At 57.7% G+C, this 19,704-nt stretch overlaps 1 protein-coding gene across 1 annotated transcript; it reads left to right on the top strand.

Annotated features, from left to right (window-relative positions):
- Nucleotides 1–3,189: 3,189 nt before the first annotated feature.
- DBH (dopamine beta-hydroxylase) lies at nt 3,190–19,562 on the top strand (the record flags this gene model as incomplete). The annotated part of the gene is made up of 12 exons (XM_081067343.1): nt 3,190–3,507; nt 5,945–6,091; nt 7,309–7,566; nt 8,476–8,652; nt 9,352–9,454; nt 13,000–13,166; nt 16,207–16,350; nt 16,720–16,758; nt 17,339–17,398; nt 17,697–17,824; nt 18,295–18,454; nt 19,431–19,562. 12 exons carry the CDS (start codon nt 3,190–3,192, stop codon nt 19,560–19,562), a joined length of 1,833 nt encoding a protein of 610 aa, XP_080923469.1.
- Nucleotides 19,563–19,704: the final 142 nt, after the last annotated feature.

The following is a 19,704-nucleotide window of genomic DNA, read 5'->3' on the forward strand; positions in this document are numbered from 1 at the left end:
TGGAGCTTGAGGATAGTCACAGACCCGGGAACCCAAAGCCGAGGGGGAGAAATGAAACAGAGCAGGTGAAGGGCTGGGTGTGGCCATATTTCCCATCTCCCGTTAATTACTAGTACTCCGGAATGATTTCTGAAGTCAACTGAGTCAGTTTTGTGAGATGCAAGTGGAAGGCAGCGTTCCAGCCCAGTTCTGACCTGCAGAAAGAGAGTCTTTTGAATCCTGTTAAAAACAAACGTGGATTACGTAGCACTCTGCTGGTTCCTGAGAGCTGCACAGGCCCCCTCCTCAGTGCTCTGAGCGACTGTTGACCCCGTATCCAGAGAGGAGCAGAGGCCGGGGGTGGGCTCAGCTGCTGGAGGTCAGCCGCATCAGGGCTCCAGACCCCCACCCCAGGCCCGTGCTCCCAGGCCTCACTGCCGCTCTCACTCCCCAGAACTACTGGGCTGAGGGAGCCAGGGGACAAACTATTGTCATCTAACTGCTCTGGTTCCAGATGGGGCGAGGATCTGGGTGCAAAATTGTCCTTGAAGGGCCAGATGGGACCCAGCAGGATTCGAACCGAGTGCTGACACCCCCAGAAGGTGCATAATGAAGGGGGATCTCACTAGATGCCTGTCTTGTAGCCAGAGCCACCTAGGAAGGCTTTGCACCTGCTGGCTTTTGTCACCATGTGCACCAGCAACTCGAGGACACACCCAAGGAAAGGCTTTGTCTCACCCCTTCTTGTGGCTGTTCCTTGATCCTGGGGCAGGGACGGGGTTGCACGTCCAGGGTGCAAATGCCAGGTGCCTGCTTGTGGCCCAGATGAGGAGGTTCTGGAAAGAATTTGGAGAATGAGGGTGACTCCCTCTCGGGTGAGCCCTTCGAAGCCTGGTCTCAGGTTTCCGAAGGCCTGGACCAGTCTGATCAGGCGGCTTTGCTTAAAAGCCTTTGGGCTTGATCCTGTAGCCCGCACCCCTTGGTTCTCCCCAACCATCAGAACACGGTCCTTCCACGTTCTACGTAAGCCCCTTTCATCCTCCCGAGCTGCGATTTCTCACTAGTGCCAGCCCCACAGGAACTGCTTCTGTGGCCCATGATCTTTCCACATCTTTTCTCAGGCCCAGGATGGCGCCCTGTGCGGCCACTCCCCCTCTCATTCATTCATTCCTTCACTCACTCACTTCACCACACTTTGTCTCCCTCCAGTTCTGTGTCACTGTGCTGGGAATGGGGCCCAGCGATGGATGGGGCAGACAGCCCCTGGCCCGGGGAGCGCAGCCATTTTGGTGTCAGTTCCATGACAGCGAGTGACACACCCTACAACCCAGTGGTTTATGCGTTTAGCTCTCACTTGCTTTGGCCTGTGTGTCGGGGTGAACACGTGTCATGCAGGGTCCAGCTCCCGCTCCCCGCACAAGAATGCAAGATATGGCGAGGCCAAAAAGGAACACCCACAGAGCCATGGATAGGGGAGTCACACCACTATAGTCTCGCTGGCGGCTGGGTTGGAGACACAGGAAGCAGGAGCCACACGATCTGCAACCTGCCGTCTGCTTCTCTGCCAACCAACCCATCAACCTAGCCCTAGCAGTTATATCAATGGCTAATGGCTCACTGGTAACAGCTGACGGCCAACTAGTCACAGCTGACGGCCATCTACTACCCGAGCCAGCACCCTTCCACGTAAGGCCGAGAGCCTGAAAACTGCTTTCCGGGGCTCTGTCCCCACAGCATGACCCTCGAGGGGGAGGGTCCTCAGGGTCTTTTGTTTCGTCTTTCTTTCTTCTGCCTGGTTTGGCTTTGCAGGACCACCTGACCTCTGGGAGGCAGAGAGCACCACCCACCAGGGCCCGGGGAGGGCTGGAACTTTCTCCAAATTTCATATGCATGCAAAGACACCATCATTCCTTCCTAAGGAACAGAGTTCAGAGCAAAACCAGAGTCCAGCACAGCCTACTCAAGGCCCATCTTTTGGACTATTCGAGGACTTAAAGTTGGGCAGCAGCTGGTGACATGGGCACCAGTGGGTTCTCGGTTTCTCCAAAGAGGGAAGGAATAGGAAGAGGAAGGAGGAAACGAGGGAGGGAGGGAGTCAGGTGCCCAAGGGAAGGGGGCCGAGTTCAGAGCAGGCAGCAATCATGGAAAACTTCCTGGAAGTGGCAGCACATGTGGAGTCCACTCTGCACAGAGAAGGATGGGCGTGAGCTTAGGTGTGGTGAGACTGACACTCGAGGCTCTCCGCACTGTGAGACTGTGGGAAGGCCCTGTGGTGTGTGGAGAAATGGTGTGATGTGCTGGCTGGCCTGGAGGGTTCAAATTCAGGCTGGGTCCATTCTTGGCTAGAGGAGGTCATGGGTTTGGGAGCTTTGGAGACAGGGAAGGAGGCCTGTCACGTGCACCCCTTTCCTCACGTCTGTCGCCCACCAGCAGGGCGCCGTACACTGTACCCCTCAGCAAGGCATCACCGAGTCTACTCCCCAGAAATGCGCCCTGCAGTGTTCACCCCCAGCTCTGTGTACCCACTGTGCTATCTGCCCCCACCCCCAGCAGTGTACCCACTCCTTCTGGAGCAGCCGTGGTGCCAGCTGGAGCCTGTGGGGAAATAGAGAAGAGACAAAAGTGGGAACAGCAGGCTGTGGAGAGTGTCTAAACACAGGGCCTATTTAGAGGATTGTCTTGTATTTTTAGTTTGAAATTGGCCCACCCACCAGCATTGTAGAAATGGCTCACTGGGCTGGGCCCAGAGCAGTGTGCTTTCATTGCTCACTCGTCACCTTGGAGATAACCTTGGAGTCTCAGTCTGCCCATCCACGGATGGGACAGCATGAAGCCCATCTTGTCAGCTGCAGGGGGACAGATCAGGAGAGCCTGCATGGTGGTCAGCCCAGTGCCTGGCTGGAGGACGTCTGAAAGGCCTTCTGGCTGCAGGAAGGAGCCACTTTCCGGACAGCTCTTCAGAGACAGTTCCGAGGGGACAAACTCAGCCAGTCGGCTTCAATTCCCACTGATGATGTCCATGTGTCATTAATGCCTATTAGGAGAGCAGGGGAGGCAAAGCGTTTGGCCTGAGGCACGAGCTGGTGGGAGGGTCACTGGGACAATTCGATTCCCCACCAGACAAATGTGATTACTGGTGCAGCCTGGACCCACCCGCTCAGAGGGCCAGGGATATAAATGGCCAGGTGGGGCGGCCAAGCTCACCCAGCCATGCAGGTCCCCCGGCCCAGCGTGCGCGAGGCTGCCTCCATGTATGGCACAGCCGTGGCCGTCTTCCTGGTCATCCTGGTGGCCGCACTACAGGGTTCGGTCCCCGCCGAGAGCCCCTTCCCCTACCACATCCCCCTGGACCCTGAGGGGACCCTGGAGCTCTCATGGAATGTCAGCTACGTGCAGGAGATGGTTCACTTCCAGCTCCTGGTGCGGGAGTTCAAGGCCGGGGTCCTGTTTGGGATGTCGGACCGTGGTGAGTTGGAGAACGCCGACCTGGTCGTGCTCTGGACCAACGGGGGCAGCGCCTACTTTGGGGTAAGTCTTTCCTCCGGCCTCAGCTTGCCCTCCCCAGCCCCCTAGCTGCCCGTCCTCTTACACCCACCATCCTTAGGAAACTTTTCTCTCGCTACTCTGTTCAGGTTTACTCTGATCTTAGTCAAGCCTATGTCCCAAGCTTGGGTGTCTTGGAGATGCCAATTCGAGGACAAAATGGGAAACAGATGTCTTCCCTGGTTCTCGACTACACACCCCAAACAACAGGGGCGCCCAAGGAGCATAAACATAGGAAGGACACACACGCCACATAAACACACACTACGCCATGTATGTGCCACCCCCGAGTGCAGATCCCACAGTGTCCACTCGCACCCACACCCTCCAACACGCCTAGTAGTCGCGTGTGGCTAAGTACCACAGCCGGCATGCACACCGGGCCAGGACGCAGCTCTGGCAGGACAAGAGCTTGCACACGCAGGTGAAGTGAGCAGGTGCAGACACCGCCCCGCCACCCAGGGGTGGAACAAACCCACAGGGTTGACCTCTTGACTCCTTGCCTTCCAATTTTTCCCTATTCTTGCCATAAAGGGTGGAGAAAGGGGGATTTTCCTTTCAAACTAGAGGGACTCTGGGGCCACGACAAGCTGAAGGGGGGGTCCCAGGATGGGGGCCCCCGCACCTGCCCTGAGCCACCCCCGCCCCACGCCTTCCTCCCCAGATGGGCCTGGCGTCAGGATCTCTCTGGGCATGAACCCCAACTCTCCATAAACAGACATAGAAAGATTAAACACTTTTTAAAGTTAGATGGCACCTTCTTCACCTGTGACGTGGGGAACCCGCTGGAACCCGCGTTCCATCTGTCCATCAGGACAGGTGAGGCTGAGTTGGCAGCCAGCTCCGAACGCCCAGCCAGCGTCCTCATCAGCACAGTGAGGGGATGATCTCTCTCCACTTCTTCGGGGTTTTGTGAGTTGACACGAGAGCTGACACTGGCTGATATTTCTGGAACCCAACTGTGCCTCACTCGATCCCCTGCAAAGTCTGCAGGCGGGCGCTTTGCCCACGTCACAGGTGAGGCAGGAGGCTGGGTGACCGGCAGCATCTGCGTGGGGTCACCCAGGTAGGACAGGCGGGAGCTGGCTGGTTGGGGCTCAGCTCTGGCCCCAGGCTGCCCTGCCTCCCACACAGGGACGCTCCGTGGTTCAGGGGGTCACGGCCAAGAGAGCCCCGGGCAGCCCCCGTTCAGAGACGTCTGTTCGGAGCAGCAGGGCCCCTGTCAGAGTACGCACTCCTCCTGGGGCTGCTTTTCCCGGCTGCCAAGAGAGCCGAGGCGACTTCACCCTCCGGCACACTGCAAGATTCATTTGCTCAACAAATTCCTATGCCAACAAATGTCAGACTTGTTTTTCCTCCTTTAACAATATGTTCAACAAATACATTCTAGCATTCCAGCTCGAGTATCACAGCGGACTTTCTGCCTCCGTTTAAAATTAGTCCTGCAAACCAGCAGTGGCCCCAGCAGGAGCCTTTCTGTGCTGCGTTTCTCTAGGGAAAATTTTGCAAAATCTTGTGCAGGTTTCCTTTTTTCTCAAGGAAATGTAGAAGATAGGCTTAGGCCTGGAAGCAGGGTTAACAAAAAGTCTTAAGGCCAAGGACCCGTGGGGTTCCTGAGTCAGAACAGAAGCCTGCCCGCTGGGGAAGCCTCGCCGCACGCCAGCCTCTGCCCCAGGCCTTCTTTCCCGACACTGGCCTGAAACCTTCTGGTGCAAGGGAAGCAGCTGGGGGTAGACAAGGGCAGGGGTCAGCCAGACCTGCCAGCTGCCAACATCCTGGGAAAATGCAGCAGGTCTGTTTCCTCCCTGGCCCTCAGTTTACCCTCTGCAAGCAAGGCTAGGACCAAGGTGAGGGAAGCAAGACACCTAGGGCGCCATGTTTAAGGTGGCACTCACTCTCAGGGCTGCACAAGGGCACAGTGGGCCCCTGACAGTGAGCGCCACCTTAAACACTGTGTTTGGTTTCTCTGTGGCCTCCCCCCGACCAGCCCCATCTCTCTGTCTCTTCTCTATCTTGTCTCTAAGTCTCCCCTCTCCGAGGCTCCATGCACCATCATGATCCCTCCTTCCGCAGACCAAGGGGAGCAATGTTTGTCTAAGGGCCCTCCCCCCACCCCCGTTCCCAATCATGGTACCTTCTTAGCAATACACATTCCCGGGTCCCACCCAGAGGTCTGGGAATCTTCAAGGCTAACCAGCCCTGGGGGAGCCCTAGTTCATGGTCCCAGAGGAAGTGAGAGCAGTTATGCTGTCTCCAGGCAGACACGGAAAGTGGGAGTGAGTGCCCACCCCCGGCCCACAGCCCTGGACCCACAGGCCTGGTGTGTCCTGTCCGACAGAGCCGCACGGTGGGTGGACAACTTGTGGGCCAGACGCCCTCCGTCTGGGCCTCTGGTGCTCTGGGCCTGTGCTCGTCTCTGCAGGACGCCTGGAGTGACCCGAATGGGCAGATCCACCTGGACTCCCAGCAGGATTACCAGCTGCTGCAGGCACAGAGGACCCCGGAAGGCCTGTCCCTGCTCTTCAAAAGGCCCTTTAGCACCTGCGACCCCCGGGACTACCTCATCGAGGTGGGTGGTAGCCGCGTCCCCGGGTTACCATGTGCACAGAGGGAAAGCCAAGGAGGGACCAGATGCAGCTGGGTGGGGGGCGGGACACGGCAGTTTGGAGACCAGCTCTGCTCTCAGCCTCTGGTCTCCCAGGAGCTGCTCTGAGTGGACACAGAGCTGACACGTTTCTAGTTGAGGGTCCTGCCCCAACGCCTCTCAACCTGGGAGCAGAGTGAGCTTGTTCCCCACTATTTGTCTCCTCCTGGTCATCATCTTCAGGTGGAATTCTGAAAAGAGCTCAGGAGACCTAGTTTCCCAACCTGGCCCTGCTGCCAACTTGCTGTGCGGCTCAGGGCAGATCCCATTCTCCTCTGGGCCTCCGTTTCCCTGTCTGTAAATTGTGGAGGGGAACTAAACGATCTCTAAGGCCTGACCAGCTCTGCTTAGGAGCTCACGGCCACAGCGGAGCCACAAAATCCCAGGCTTCTCACGCTACTCCAAGACCCCCAGTTAGGGAGAAACAACCCACCTTGCCCTTGGGGACAAAATCCTTTTAACCTTATGGTATGGCTGTGACAAAGCCATGTGATATGGCAGTGAGGTGCCAATGGAGGAAACTGAGGCCAGACAGGGGAAGGATGTGCCCAGAGGCTCCTGGCATGGTGGGGTCGAGCTGGCATGGGAAGAGGTGTCTGAGTCCTCGCCTTCCTGCCCCACCTTCCCCGAGGATGAGGCCAGGGCAGGCAAGGACGGTCTCCGAGAACTTTGCCGGGAGTCCGCCAGGGCCCATGTACACTCAGCCCAGCCTCCAGGCCGGGTGTCGGGGAGGCTCCTGCCTGGAGCTCTGATGCCCTGTGCAGAGGGCAGCTAGGGGGCTCCTGGGTTGATGTGGCCATGAATTCAGAAAGCAATTAGTCACCACCGCAAACACAAACACATACGTACGTCCACCAGCGCTCAGAAAACCCACAAGTGGATACAGGTTTACATCCATGGCAGCACCTTGAGAAAGCCAACCCAGCCCCCTTCCTCCCTGAGTCTGTCTAGAACTTTCTATGCCCACACTGTCCAATACCAATGGGGCTGGTGGTGGTCGCATTTGTCAGTGCAGCTCTGCATGCTCAGTGTCAGGCATGTCACCAGCAGGCAAGGATGGGCAGGGACCCGGCATCCCCTGGGTTACGGAACCCCACTCAGGGGTGCGAGCGGGCGAGCGCCGAGCCCTGTGTTGGCTGCAGGATGGCACCGTCCACCTGGTGTACGGAATCCTGGAGCAGCCGTTCCCGTCGCTGGAGGCCATCAACACCTCGGTCCTGCAGACAGGGCTGCAAAGGGTGCAGTTGCTGAAGCCCAACATCTCCACCCCTGCCCTGCCCTCGGACATGCTCACCATGGAGATCCGCGCCCCTGACGTCCTGGTCCCCGGGCGGGAGACCACCTACTGGTGCTACGTCAGCGAGCTTCCGGATGGCTTCGCCAGGCACCACATCGTCATGGTATGTAGGGGTCTGGGGCCCAGGTCCTGTACCAGCTCTGCCTTCCACCTGGGGCCTCCGTGACACGTCTGGGTCCTGGAGAGCTGTCCATGGTCCTGGTTAAACGAGGTGCCCTGCTATGATCTGAACCCTAGGCGCCCGTGAACTTCCTGCAGCCACAAGTCCCCTCTGGTCCCTGTTGCTCTGCTCACACCCAACCTCCCAGGGCTTCTGCACCCCAGCTTCCCAGCCTGGGCCAAACGCAACTGATATCTTGATTTCTGAGTCTTCCCTGGGCCTGGAATGGCTTTCATTGAAAAGCTGCTCCACTCAGAACTCAATTGCTCTAAACACCGACCTGGAGATAGGATAGTAATGACAACAGCTGCTGAATGCCCACTACTCGCCTGAACTGGGGAGGGGCGGTCCCCCACTCCATCACCACAGAGGTGCTCAGGCAGCGCTAGGTGTTATCATCCCTGTTCCGAGGGGAGGAAGTGCAGCTGAGTCACACAGCAGGAAACGGCCGGCCTGACTGGTGCTGCCTCTGGTCCCTGGGCGCAGGCTCAGCCTCGGGGCAGTTCTTGTGTCCTTGTCCAGCCATTGCCATGTTCACACAAGGACAGCTGCCTTCCTGTCCCCACCTGATCAGGAAATGACTTGTCTGGTCCTCATTTCCTTCGCTCTGGAGCTCTTCCCGGGCTTCTGGCAGATTCTGCCTGGTTCCAGGTTGGTGGCTCTACCCTCAGACCCCTGAGCCCCAGAAGCATCCCTGGAAATGGCCTTGCTCAACCCCTCGCCCCATTTTACAGATGGGCAAGCAGAGGCCCGTGGAGAGGAGCTGCTGGACCAGAGGCCTCCCCAGTGGGGGTGAGCAGCCAGGTGGGCGGGTGTTTACTGCCCAGGCTCAGTGTGCCCTTCACCCCGCAGTACGAGCCCATCGTCACCAAGGGCAATGAGGCCCTCGTGCACCATATGGAGGTCTTCCAGTGTGCCGCCGAGTTCGAGAGTGTCCCCCGCTTTAGCGGTCCCTGTGACTCCAAGATGAAGCCCGACCGCCTCAACTACTGTCGCCACGTGCTGGCCGCCTGGGCCCTGGGCGCCAAGGTGCGTGCCCTGTGCTCCCGTGTCACCTCCCGGGCCCCCTCCAGGATCTTTGGGGGCCTCTGTTCCTCCACACCTCTGTGTCCCCCACTTCTCTATTTGAAAGGCCCCAAAAAGGGGCACTGGGGGTGTTCATGAGACCACCAGAGAGGGCCCACGTCCAAACACCCCCAGCTGTCTGTACATTGCCTGCATTTCACCACTCTTGAGCCATGAAGGCTTTTTCCAGCCTTTGTTACTTTTCTATAAAAATGCGAAAGCCCCACGAGCTATGCTCTTCACGGTACTTATCTCTTGTCCCCACTGGACTTGGAGGGTTTGTACACAGAGTGGTCCTGGGCTGGCTGGTGGCGGGGCCTCCCTGAGTGATGTCGTGGGGCTTTCCTCAGCTTCCTCCATGTCCAGAGGAGGCTGGGAAGGGCTGTCCAGGGTCTTGGGCGGTCAGCTGGCCCAGGGGCACCAGAGCCCCGACTCCCTGACCCCAAGTCCAATAAAACCAGCCGCGTGGACTGGTAATGAGCTTCCTGTCAGCAGAACAACATCATTCTAATTCAGCTGTCCCTCTAAACCCACTGCAGCTCAGGCCCCAACAGTTGCATGGGTTTGCCCCAACTCCTGTCCAGGAACCCCATCGTACACCCCGGCCTGTCTGTCGGGCTGTGGTACCTGACGCCTGGCATCCCTCCCTCCTGCTCCCTGCAGGCCTTCTACTATCCAGAGGAAGCTGGCCTTGCTTTTGGGGGTCCTGGGTCCTCCAGATTTCTCCGCCTGGAGGTTCATTACCACAACCCGCTGAAGATACAAGGTAGGGAGCTCCGAGGGCTGTTTTCCAGGCCCCACCTCTGTCCTCCCCTCGGAAACGCTTCAACTCAGCCATGTCGAGTCAGGAGGATAATCGGGGTGTCTGTTCAGCCCTGGACTTCTCCCCAGCGTCTAGCCTCCTTGTTATACGACCCACTGAGGCACGCACCCCTCTCGTGTCTCTCGTTCACTATCCATCCATCTCCCATGACTGCAGTGGGCTCCCGGGCAGGGCATTACCAAGCTGGCTCGGCACCCCCACACACCTCCTTCCCCAAACACCAGCTCATGGACGTGGCGCTGTCCCAGGTATCAGCCCCTGGGAAATGCAGGTAGAGGTTTCTGCCCATTTTGCAGATGAGGAAATTAAGGCCCAGAGTGAAGGGACCCCACCAGGGCCATGTAATGAGTAGGGATTCTGGGAGACAGAGGTCTGGCTCTGGACTGTCTCCACAGTCTCCGTCATGCAGCCTTGCAATGACCCAGGCAAGGCTGGTCTGACTCCAAAGCTTCAAGGAATCGCTTAGATGTTGGCTCAGTCTGAGGAAACGGCCCACCCCCTCCTCTCCACACTCTATCCTCACTTTGTGGCACCAGCCAGGGCAGGAAGCTAGGGTTCCATGTGCCACTTTCCTCAGAAGTCTAACTTCTGAGTCTGCTCAGAACAGGAGCCACCCCTCATCCCAGACTGGGTGACCTGCCAGCACCCAGGCATGGTGGCTCTGCCCTCCCAGAACAGACTGGGCCAGGACAGGGCAGCTGGTAGCATGGCAGGATGCAGGCCTTTCAGAGCCAGCATGGTCCCTGCCTACCACCCGCCTTCCAATGGCCTGACTGATGGAGGCACAGCTCCCAGAACTGTCCTCAGGGCAAGTTGTCCCCTGGCTCAACTGGGGACGTTTCTGGCTATGAGCTTTCCTCTGGCTTCTCAAAACACATCACAACAGAGCAAACGTGTGCCTCGAGTGTGAGTGTGCGTATGGGACTCTCCCCACGTGTTTTTGTGTCAGGGTCGGCTCCTTTCCCTGACCCTCAGCAGTGGCACGAGCAGTTGGAAAGGTATCTGACGTCACCCTGGTCCCAGCGGGGCAGTGCTGGGATTGATTGGCGATGTCTGCCCAGGTGCAGGTTCTCAGGTCTCCTGTTTGACTTTGTACCCAACTCACCACTCGATGGGCACGAATCCTCAGGCCCCATGTGATGCAGGGGAGCGATCTGGGTCCCCAGTTTACACGCCAGACCTCAGGTCCAGCAAAGTGACTTGGCCTGCCAATCACTAGACAGAAACTGTAAGGCCTCAGTCAACTGTTGGTTCCGGACTGCGTGTCCTGCCTGCAGTGTAGGGGACGGGCAAGCGAGCTGGGCCAGGCAGTGGGGGCTGCTGGGTCACCCCGTGCCTGAAGGTGTACAACCAGAGTCAGTCTGCTGGACGGAGATGCCCGCTGATGCCGTATCAGAACCTGAAACTATGTTCCTGTTTCACCAGCATCTCCCACCGTATGTACCCACAGAGGCCTCTTTCCTCTCACTCTCTCTTTATAAAAAACAAAAAAGACATTTACTTTCACTTGTGTAACTGAGGAGCAGACATAGCCTGCCAGGTAAGGTTATCAGCGCCAGGCTGGGTCCCAGCCAGTCCCTCCCTAGCTGCATGACCCTGGGTGGGTGACTGTCCCCTGGCCATGTTTGCTCACCTCCCACAGCTCTACTGAAGCTGGAAAAGCTCGTGCACGTAACAGTCCCACCTGGAGGTGGGTCCCAGGCTGTGCAGAACCCGTGGCTGCCAGGGATTTTCTTCCTGGAGGCATAACGGACATTTGGTGTTGCCGCTGAAATTATCTAGCATGGACAGAGAAAGGCATAAGTCAACTTGGGCCTTAGCATGATACAGGATTTACTGCTCATTTAAAACCGAAAGCAAATAGATTTTTCAAAACTCTGTATGCGTCTGGGAAGTCTGTCTTTTCCTGATTATCGGGTTGTATTTATGGACTCTTTGCTAAATATTATAAGGACACTCGTGTCACTTCACAAATCTGGAGACAGGCCGCTTTTCTATAAATATCAAAATTCCACAATTATTTCATTATTTAACCTCCATGTGAATTTGGACCAATTGCATCTCCCTTTTTACTGTTACCCACTGATACTGTCAGCCCAGGGATATAGAAGCTGTGAGCTTGGCCATTACAGGGGAGTGTGGAGTAGGGAGGGAGGGAGGCAGAGGCAAGAGGGGATGTTCTTGGCTCCACCTCAGATCAAATGGGCAGGGAGCCACTGGGCTCCCCAACAACACCCTGGGCTCCGATCCCAGTTCAGTCTTTTCCCAGAACCTGCGATCTTGCGTAGGGTCTGAGCCTCAGTTTCCTCATCTGTAAATTGGGGACGATGATTCTTTGGTTACCCAGGCTCTCATACCCACCTCCCAGCTCCACTGTACACTCCGAGGGGTTGGGCCACGACCATGTCTCTCCCAAGTGATCAGCCGCTTAACCACCCGAAGTCCTCACAGCCTCATCACTGACCCACTCCAGGCAGGGGTAGGGCAGGGGAAACGCAACTGAGGGCCACATGGTTGTGTGGCTGTGCCCGTGGGTGCCAGCATCCCTGGGCTTCTGACTCTCAGCTTCATATGACCACTCGGAGGCTGGCGGGGAGCTTCATGGACTCTCCAATTAGCAACTGCAAGAAGAGCGGGCAGGTGTGGCTGGGCGGTGATGGGCAGAAGCACTGAATTCTCCTTGGCTTTGAGCTGAGGCCCAGAGACGGAGAGCAACTTGCCTGAGAGCACACAGCACACTGTTGGCCAAGTGGGACCCAGACCGTGGGTGAGCCAGGAGGCTGAACCCTTAATGCTGTGCTTCTCCGGGGGTCCAGCTCCTGCTCAGGTTTTTCCTAAGATGCCTACTCAGTCAGCTCACACGCTGGGGCTGCCTGGGTCCCACGGGACAGTAGTCACAGGAGTGGCATAGGAAGTCTCAGAAGGGAGGCACCTTAAGCATTCCTGGTCGACTTCAGTGGACGGGTACACTCTCGCTTGCCCATCTTTGACGAGTGGGCCAATGGACACAGTTCCACGGCCTCCTCTTTGCCCAAACCTCCCCGACAGGTCTCCCTGCAGGCCCATTCCAGTGTAGAGTCCTTTGAACATGGGGGAAGACCATCAAAGCCCTCCCCAAGCCTCCGAGGTGTGTGCGAGCTTCGCAAACCTACGGCAGACGTCTCACCCCACATGACTCAGCACGATTTTAGTTAGCTGCCTTTACCAAGTCTCCCCAAAGCCCTCCACTTAGTTTTCACAGAAACCACGGCTCTTTCTTGCCACATGGGTACTGCACGGTGTGCGTTCAGTGAGTCTGTGACAGGTCTGGCAGCGTGTCCACCTGGCACCACCAGGTGTGGGGACAAGGCAGCGGGCTCTGGGTACACACCCCGGGTGCGAGCAGGCTGGGGTGAGCAGTGTGGCCTCCTGGCTGAGGGCGGCTGGGGGTCAGTCTGCCGGGGTGGGGGAGAGGGAGGGCTTTTGCTCACCCGCTTACCATCTCCCAGGCCGGCGCGACTCCTCCGGCATCCGTCTGTATTACACGGCCACTCTGCGGCGTTTCAATGCGGGGATCATGGAGCTGGGCCTGGTGTACACGCCCGTGATGGCCATCCCCCCGCAGGAGATGGCCTTCGTCCTCACAGGCTACTGCACGGACAAGTGCACGCAGATGGTGAGTGGGGCTGCCTGGGCGGCCGTGGTTCCCCTGCTGAGGCCCCACAGGGGGTGGCCAAGGAAGGGCGGCTGAGTGGCTTGGATTCCTCCACCCCTAAATCCCTCTGCAGCGTCACCAGGGCCCTTCTCCTCTCTGTGCACAGAGGAGCCTTCCGCGGGCGAGTGTGCACCTGCACCCCTCCCGCAATGACCAGGCGCCCACTTGTCCACACCACGTGCTAGTACTTGCAGGTGCTGCATTTTAAAACATGCGCTCATGCCATGAGTAAGATAGACATGCATTCACCACCACAAATGCAGGCAGGGCAGCTCACGATAAAGCCCCCTGGCCCAGTACCTTCTCCCCGAGAGAACCACTCAGTGGCTCTTCTGTGTCCTTCCAGACTTCTCTCGTACATGTTTCTGCGTGCCCTCTCACGTGGCGTGTTCAGGAACAAATTGGTGAACTGTGTCCTGTGACTTGCCTTTTCACTGCTTCTTAGCACCGCACAGCCTGGTTTCACTGTGGACTTCACTAGGGCAGACCAAGCAAGGCCAGTGAGGTGCCCAGGGCGTAAAATGCCAGGAAGCCCCGGTTCTTGGGACCATGGGATGGCAGGTCAGCGCTGAGACCCAGAGCACACAGTGAGGAGCCCAGCTTTCGGGGGAGTAGAATTGACCCCCAAACCCTGTGCCCTCGGGGTCCGCTTGCCTCACCCAGCCCCGGCCTGTGCTAAACTGTCCCCTAGTCAGCGGTGCCCAGGACACTGTCGACTTGTTCCAGAGGGGAAGAAGTTTGCAGGGAAGACCTGTGCACGTGGGAAAACATTCTTCAGCCCATTTCCTAGATGTGAAGTTACTCACACAGAGGCTGGAGCTTTAATTTGATTTAATTTGGCAAAACGCTCTCCCCAAAGCCCGTTCCCATGCAGTACGAGAGGGTGCACCGTTCCCAGACTTTCCCACCCACTAAGTTATCAATATTTTAAATATTTTCTCAGTTACTGTGGAGAGGAACATTGCACTGCCATTCAGTGTGAATCTCTCCGACTGTCTGTAGAATTTGAAGATGTTTTCATCTGTTGGCCATTTGCTCTTTTCTGTGACTATCTGTTTCTCACCTGGGTCCAGTTTTTCTCACGGGTTGTTTGCCTTGCTATTGGTTCAAGTTCTTTCTATATTATGTGGCTGATATTTCAGAATCTGGTGTGAATGTTGGCTTCTCAGAAAGGCCTACAGGTAAGTGTCACCACCCCGTTCCACAGACAAGGAGATTGAGGCTCGCCGGGTCTCAGTGCCAGCAGTAGGGCTGTCCGCCTTCCAAGTGGTGCCACCGCAGCGGACAGTTTCATGGTGTGGCTTACAGTGGGTCTGCCTTCTGGTGGGCTCCCTGAACTTCCAGGTCCTCTGACCACTAGGCAAGCAGAGTGTCCTCAAGCTGAAGGGTGACAGTTGTCAGACTATGCAGGACACGTTTGGTCGTGCAACAGTACATCAGCTCCTTTGGTCTGAGACGAGGGGTGAGAGATCGTAACCACACCCAGCATCTGACATGTTCTCCCGTGCCCCCAGAGTTCCCATCAGTGACATATTTTGCTGTGTGAAAAGCCCCTAGGCCTGAGCCTGGGGCTGGGCAGTGACCTCCTCGGAGCTCTCCACCGGAGAGAGTGGCCCCAGGCCAAGTTAGTGCCCGTTGCAGGGACCCAGGTCAGCATGCCTCTTGCCGGCCTGAGAATGCGAACCTGCCTTCTCTTACCAGAGTCTCCAAATACCTTACGGCAGGAAGATGAAAAGAACTGTTTTCTCTTCTTCCCCTTCCACAGCACGTTGTTTCAGATGTTGCATTTGTGTGGAATAGTCATTGAAGGGACTCCTCTCTGTTAGCCGATCACCGAGGGGCATACATTCTGCATTCAGTCTGGCGTGCTCTAGATTTTTGTCCCGCTAGACAAGCCAAGGAAAAGTGTGGTGTTTCAGACCACAGCCCCCGGAGAGCACATCCTCTCCACCCATCAGTGAATCTCTGGGCCAGCTGTTGGCCTCTGGAAACCAGGGCCCAGTGTGTTAGTAGGGGGGGCCAGGCCCGGCCCCATTTGGCACAAATGTGGCCGTAAGGTTTCCCAGCCAGCAGATTATTGCAAGGGCGCAAAAAGCTATCGCTAATGACAAGGGCAGGGACAGTAGCTGGTGGAGGGCAGGACGGAAAGCACCTAGGTGACGAGGTGACCTGCAGGAAGCACAGCAGTACAAGGGACGGCCTGCGCTGCCGGCAGTGTAGACGAAACAGAGCAGAACGCGGGGGTGCATGGTCAGGGAGATAACCGAGTTGTGAAGAAAGCGCTGTGGCGTGTAATCCATTTTAGGAAACGTTCTATCTAAACAGAGTTAACATTAGGTTGGGGAAAACGTCCGTTGTCTGGAAAATTCCCTTATGCCCTAACAGCAAAGCGAGGCATCTGGATGGGAGGGCTGGCCTGCTTCTTCTGTATTGCCAGCTACCAGCTCTGGTGGCCAGTGCTACAGCTAGAATGCGAGGTGACTGACGGCAGGGGAAAGCCACCCGGCAATCGTGCAGGGGAAGCGAGGTCATGCTGAGGGGCAGCTGGGGCCTGCAACGCCAGATGGGACGACCCAGCACTGTGCCCACCAGACATGAGCCTGCAGAGCAAGGAGCCAGGCTGTGCTCACCTTGGCAGCCCTGCCCACAGTCGCTCGCATTAAGGTCTTTGAATGAACACGGAATAAACTATCGGCGTCCAGGGGCTCAAGACAGGCCTGAAAGGAAGCCACTCCCACCTAAAGGAGCCTTTGGGCTCCAGGCCTGGTAGCTGCTAGGGAAGAGCTAGGTGATGTCGCTCGTAGGGGCCAGCTCATTTCCTCTACGTTTTCTAATGGGATTTAACTGATGGGAAGAAAGATGAGGCCCAGGAATGCAACGTTCTAGGGAAGCAGACTCAGTCGTTGCTGCCCCGTGGCCCACGGTCGGTGCCAGCAACCAGCGGAGCGCAGGCATCAGGGTTCCCCACGTAGTCCAGCCCTGCCTCCCCCTGACCCCGCAGGCCCTGCCTCCCTCGGGAATCCACATCTTCGCCTCTCAGCTCCACACACACCTGACGGGGAGGAAGGTGGTCACCGTGCTGGCCCGGGACGGCAGAGAGAGGGAGATAGTGAACAGGGACGACCATTACAGCCCTCACTTCCAGGTAGGGACCCACCCCACCCCACATGAGCCTGTGTGACTCTCTCCCAACAGCCATAGCAGCACCCCACTGCCGGGCTTCCTTCTCTGGGCCAGGCCTAGATACCTGACAAGGTGCACAGTGGGCCGCCCGTCCCCCTTGAGGATTTAATCTAACGGAGGGACTCAGAATTGCGGGATTTGGGGGACCCAAGCAGACCAGTAACCTCTGTCTTGGAAACCACCATCTTGTTCTAATCCCTTCCTGGCAGAGGCCAAACAGCCAGTCCTAGCTTCACCCAAGGGGCTGGGACAGACGTACACCCCAGAGGGCCGGGGAGGCGGCTGGAGTTGGGTCAGCAGCTCTCTGAAGTCCCCCCCTCTCTCCACCCAGGAGATCCGCATGTTGAAGAAGGTTGTGTCTGTCCACCCGGTGAGTGCCCGGTCAGGGCTGGGAGTGCCGTCCCCAGAGAGCAGAGTCAGAAAGCGATGGCGGTGGGGATGGGTCCGTGCAAAGGGCTTCTACAACCATGTCCATTCAGGGCAAGTGCGGGGCTGTCCCATGGTGAGACTGTCCCACGTGAGACTCACCAGCACTTCACAGACAGGCCTCAAAGGGGTTGGGACCAGACGGCATTCCAGGTGACGTGCGTCCGTGCTTCCGCCCGCCTGGTCAGCTGACCACAAAGCCCGATAGCTTTAGGGAGGGATGAGGGCATGTAAGTCACCGGTGGGGCTTCTAACCATGCAGAAGGGGAACCCTAGGCCAGGTGGGGCTTTCCTAAGGTCACTGAGGGCTAAGACATGACCACCCAGTCCGCATGACCACTAGCCAGCCTGCCCGTGGTCCGTGTATTAAGGGACCTCAGAAGCTGATGAGTAGTCCCTCCCTGGGGACTCAAATTGTAATCGTCACAGCTGGGCTCCTCAGTAATGATTGATGGAACAGGCCTAGAGCACCTGTTCCCCAGGTGGGCAGGTGCTGATGGGTGTCTGCTGGCTTGGTTCTGCAGGGAGATGTGCTCATTACTTCCTGCACATACAACACGGGAGACAGGAAGCTGGCCACCGTGGTAAGTCGCCCTGGCTTCCCTGTCGCCTGCCTGGGGCCCCGGGGCTTCTGGTTCAGGACTGTCTACACTTTCATGAGGACAAACCTTAATTCCTCAGCTGGCATGTGGGCCACTGGAGGGTAGGGGGGCGCCTCCCTCGTTCATTCACTAGACCAGCGGTTCTCACAGTGTGGCTGCAGAGTGCAGAGCTCCGCGTGGCGCCATTTGATTGATGAATGAATGAGTGAATGTACTACAGCCGATGATCGCGTGTGCGTGCACAGGGCCGGTGCTGACTGTCCTCTTCTCCATCTCACAGGGCGGCTTTGGCATCCTAGAGGAGATGTGTGTCAACTACGTGCATTACTATCCCCAGACGCAGCTGGAGCTCTGCAAGAGCGCCGTGGACACTGGCTTCCTGCAGAAGTATTTCCACCTCGTGAACAGGTGACGGCTCCGGGCAGTGTGCCTGCTTGTGCTCTCTGTCCCCCGGCACGGCAGGGGAGCCCCATCAAAGAAACTCCCAGGCTCCGTTAGGCAGCTGGGTGGAAGTGAGGAAGGCAGGGCAGGTTCTCAGAGCAGGATAAGCATGCGTGTGGCAACCGTACCTCCACCGTCCCCAGAGGAGCCTGTGGCAGGCATCACTAGTCGATCCCCGCATGCGTCTCCTGCCAAGTTTAGACCTGGCCTGAGAAGCACCCTCAACCCCGTCCTGGAGCGGCCATTCCCAGGTAGCACAAGAGATGAAGCCTACTAGCCATCTCTGGTGTGGAGGCAGGGCCAAGAAACCTCTTAGGAAGCTCAGTGGAGGCAGCGGGCTGAGGGCCACTCTGGGGACCCCACCCCGTCTGCAGGGAGGTGTCACCTGTGCCCTGCTGGGCTCCTCTCCCATCCGGGCCGTTGCTTCCCCCTGCCAGGTTCAACAGTGAGGAGGTCTGCACCTGCCCTCAGGCCTCCGTGCCCGAGCAGTTTGCCTCTGTCCCCTGGAACTCCTTCAACCGCGACGTCCTCCAGGCCCTGTATGGCTTCGCCCCCATCTCCATGCACTGCAACAAGTCCTCGGCCGTCCGCTTCCAGGTAGGCGGCCCGGTGGGTGTGTTGGGGGCACACACAGTGGGGCAAGTGGGCCACCCTCAGCCACACCCTCAGCCCTCGCTGGGTGCCCAGTGACAACCCCTGCAGCTGCCCACGCCTCTGTGCCCACATCAGCCCGGCTTCCGCAGACGACAAGTGTGAGGTGACAGGGCTCCCCTCCGAGGAGCTGGCAGGAAGCACTCACCAAAACGGTCAGAGAAATCAGCTAGTGACAGACAGGCCCAGACAGACAGACTGCCCTCAGAGGGAGAAACCCATAGCACCCACACGGGCAGGCAACTACCCTCTCCTGGGCGCCATGAGGGGACTGATCTCGGTGGTATGAGCAGGGTGCCTGCAACCTCCCCCGGAGCCTAAAAATAAAGCGCGGGGGAGGGGCAGGTGAGAAACCAAACAGCCTGAAACTGGGAGCGGGTTTGCCTCCTTATCTGAGACACACACGGGGATTCAAAGGCAGCTCATTTATCCCCCAGGAGCTGCCTGTGGGAGGCAGGGCGCTGAGGTAGACAGTGAAGGCTCTGTAAATCCAGGAGGCAGATTTCCTGGGAGCGTTCAGGAGCCGGATTAATTGCTAACTCAAACATTTCCAGCCCCAAGGGAAAGGCTGATACTGACTCCTCTGAGAGTAGCGTGGGGTGGGCACCTGACGTGTTTGCAAAGATGGCGATTGACTCACCTTGTGGGCAGAAATGGCTAAAACCTCATCCTGGACCGAGACTTTGACTGCTTTGTTCAGGTGAAGACTGAAGTGAGGGTGGGCAGGGAGGTGGACAGGCCAGGGTGACCTCCAGGTAAGGACACCCAAGTAGCCACCGGGGGGCAGGGGAAGGTGAGTTTGATTTGGGACAAGGTGAGTTTGAGGGCAAGAACCCAAGAGGCCATTGGGAAAAGTGGCTGGGGAGGTAGCACCCCGTTTTGCCCCTCCAGCCTCAGTTTACCTCCTGGTCCTTCCTTGCAGGGTGAATGGAGTCTGCAGCCCCTGCCGGAGATCATCTCCAAGCTGGAAGAGCCCGCCCCTCGGTGCCCAGCCAGCTGGGGTCAGAGCTCCGGTGGGCCCACCATGGTCAGCATTGGTGGGGGCAAAGGTTGAGTGGGAACCGTCTCCCTGCTCCCCCTTCCATGCCGTTCCTGTGGGCTCATGCCAGCTCTGTGCACCCGAACTCTCTGAAGACCCCCATGAAACAGCTCTGTGTGCCCAGAACAAAGGGGCTGGCGATGCCCTTTTCTGAGAT

This window comes from Rhinolophus hipposideros (assembly GCF_964194185.1).
Source record: "Rhinolophus hipposideros genome assembly, chromosome: 11".
Taxonomy (NCBI): domain Eukaryota; kingdom Metazoa; phylum Chordata; class Mammalia; order Chiroptera; family Rhinolophidae; genus Rhinolophus; species Rhinolophus hipposideros.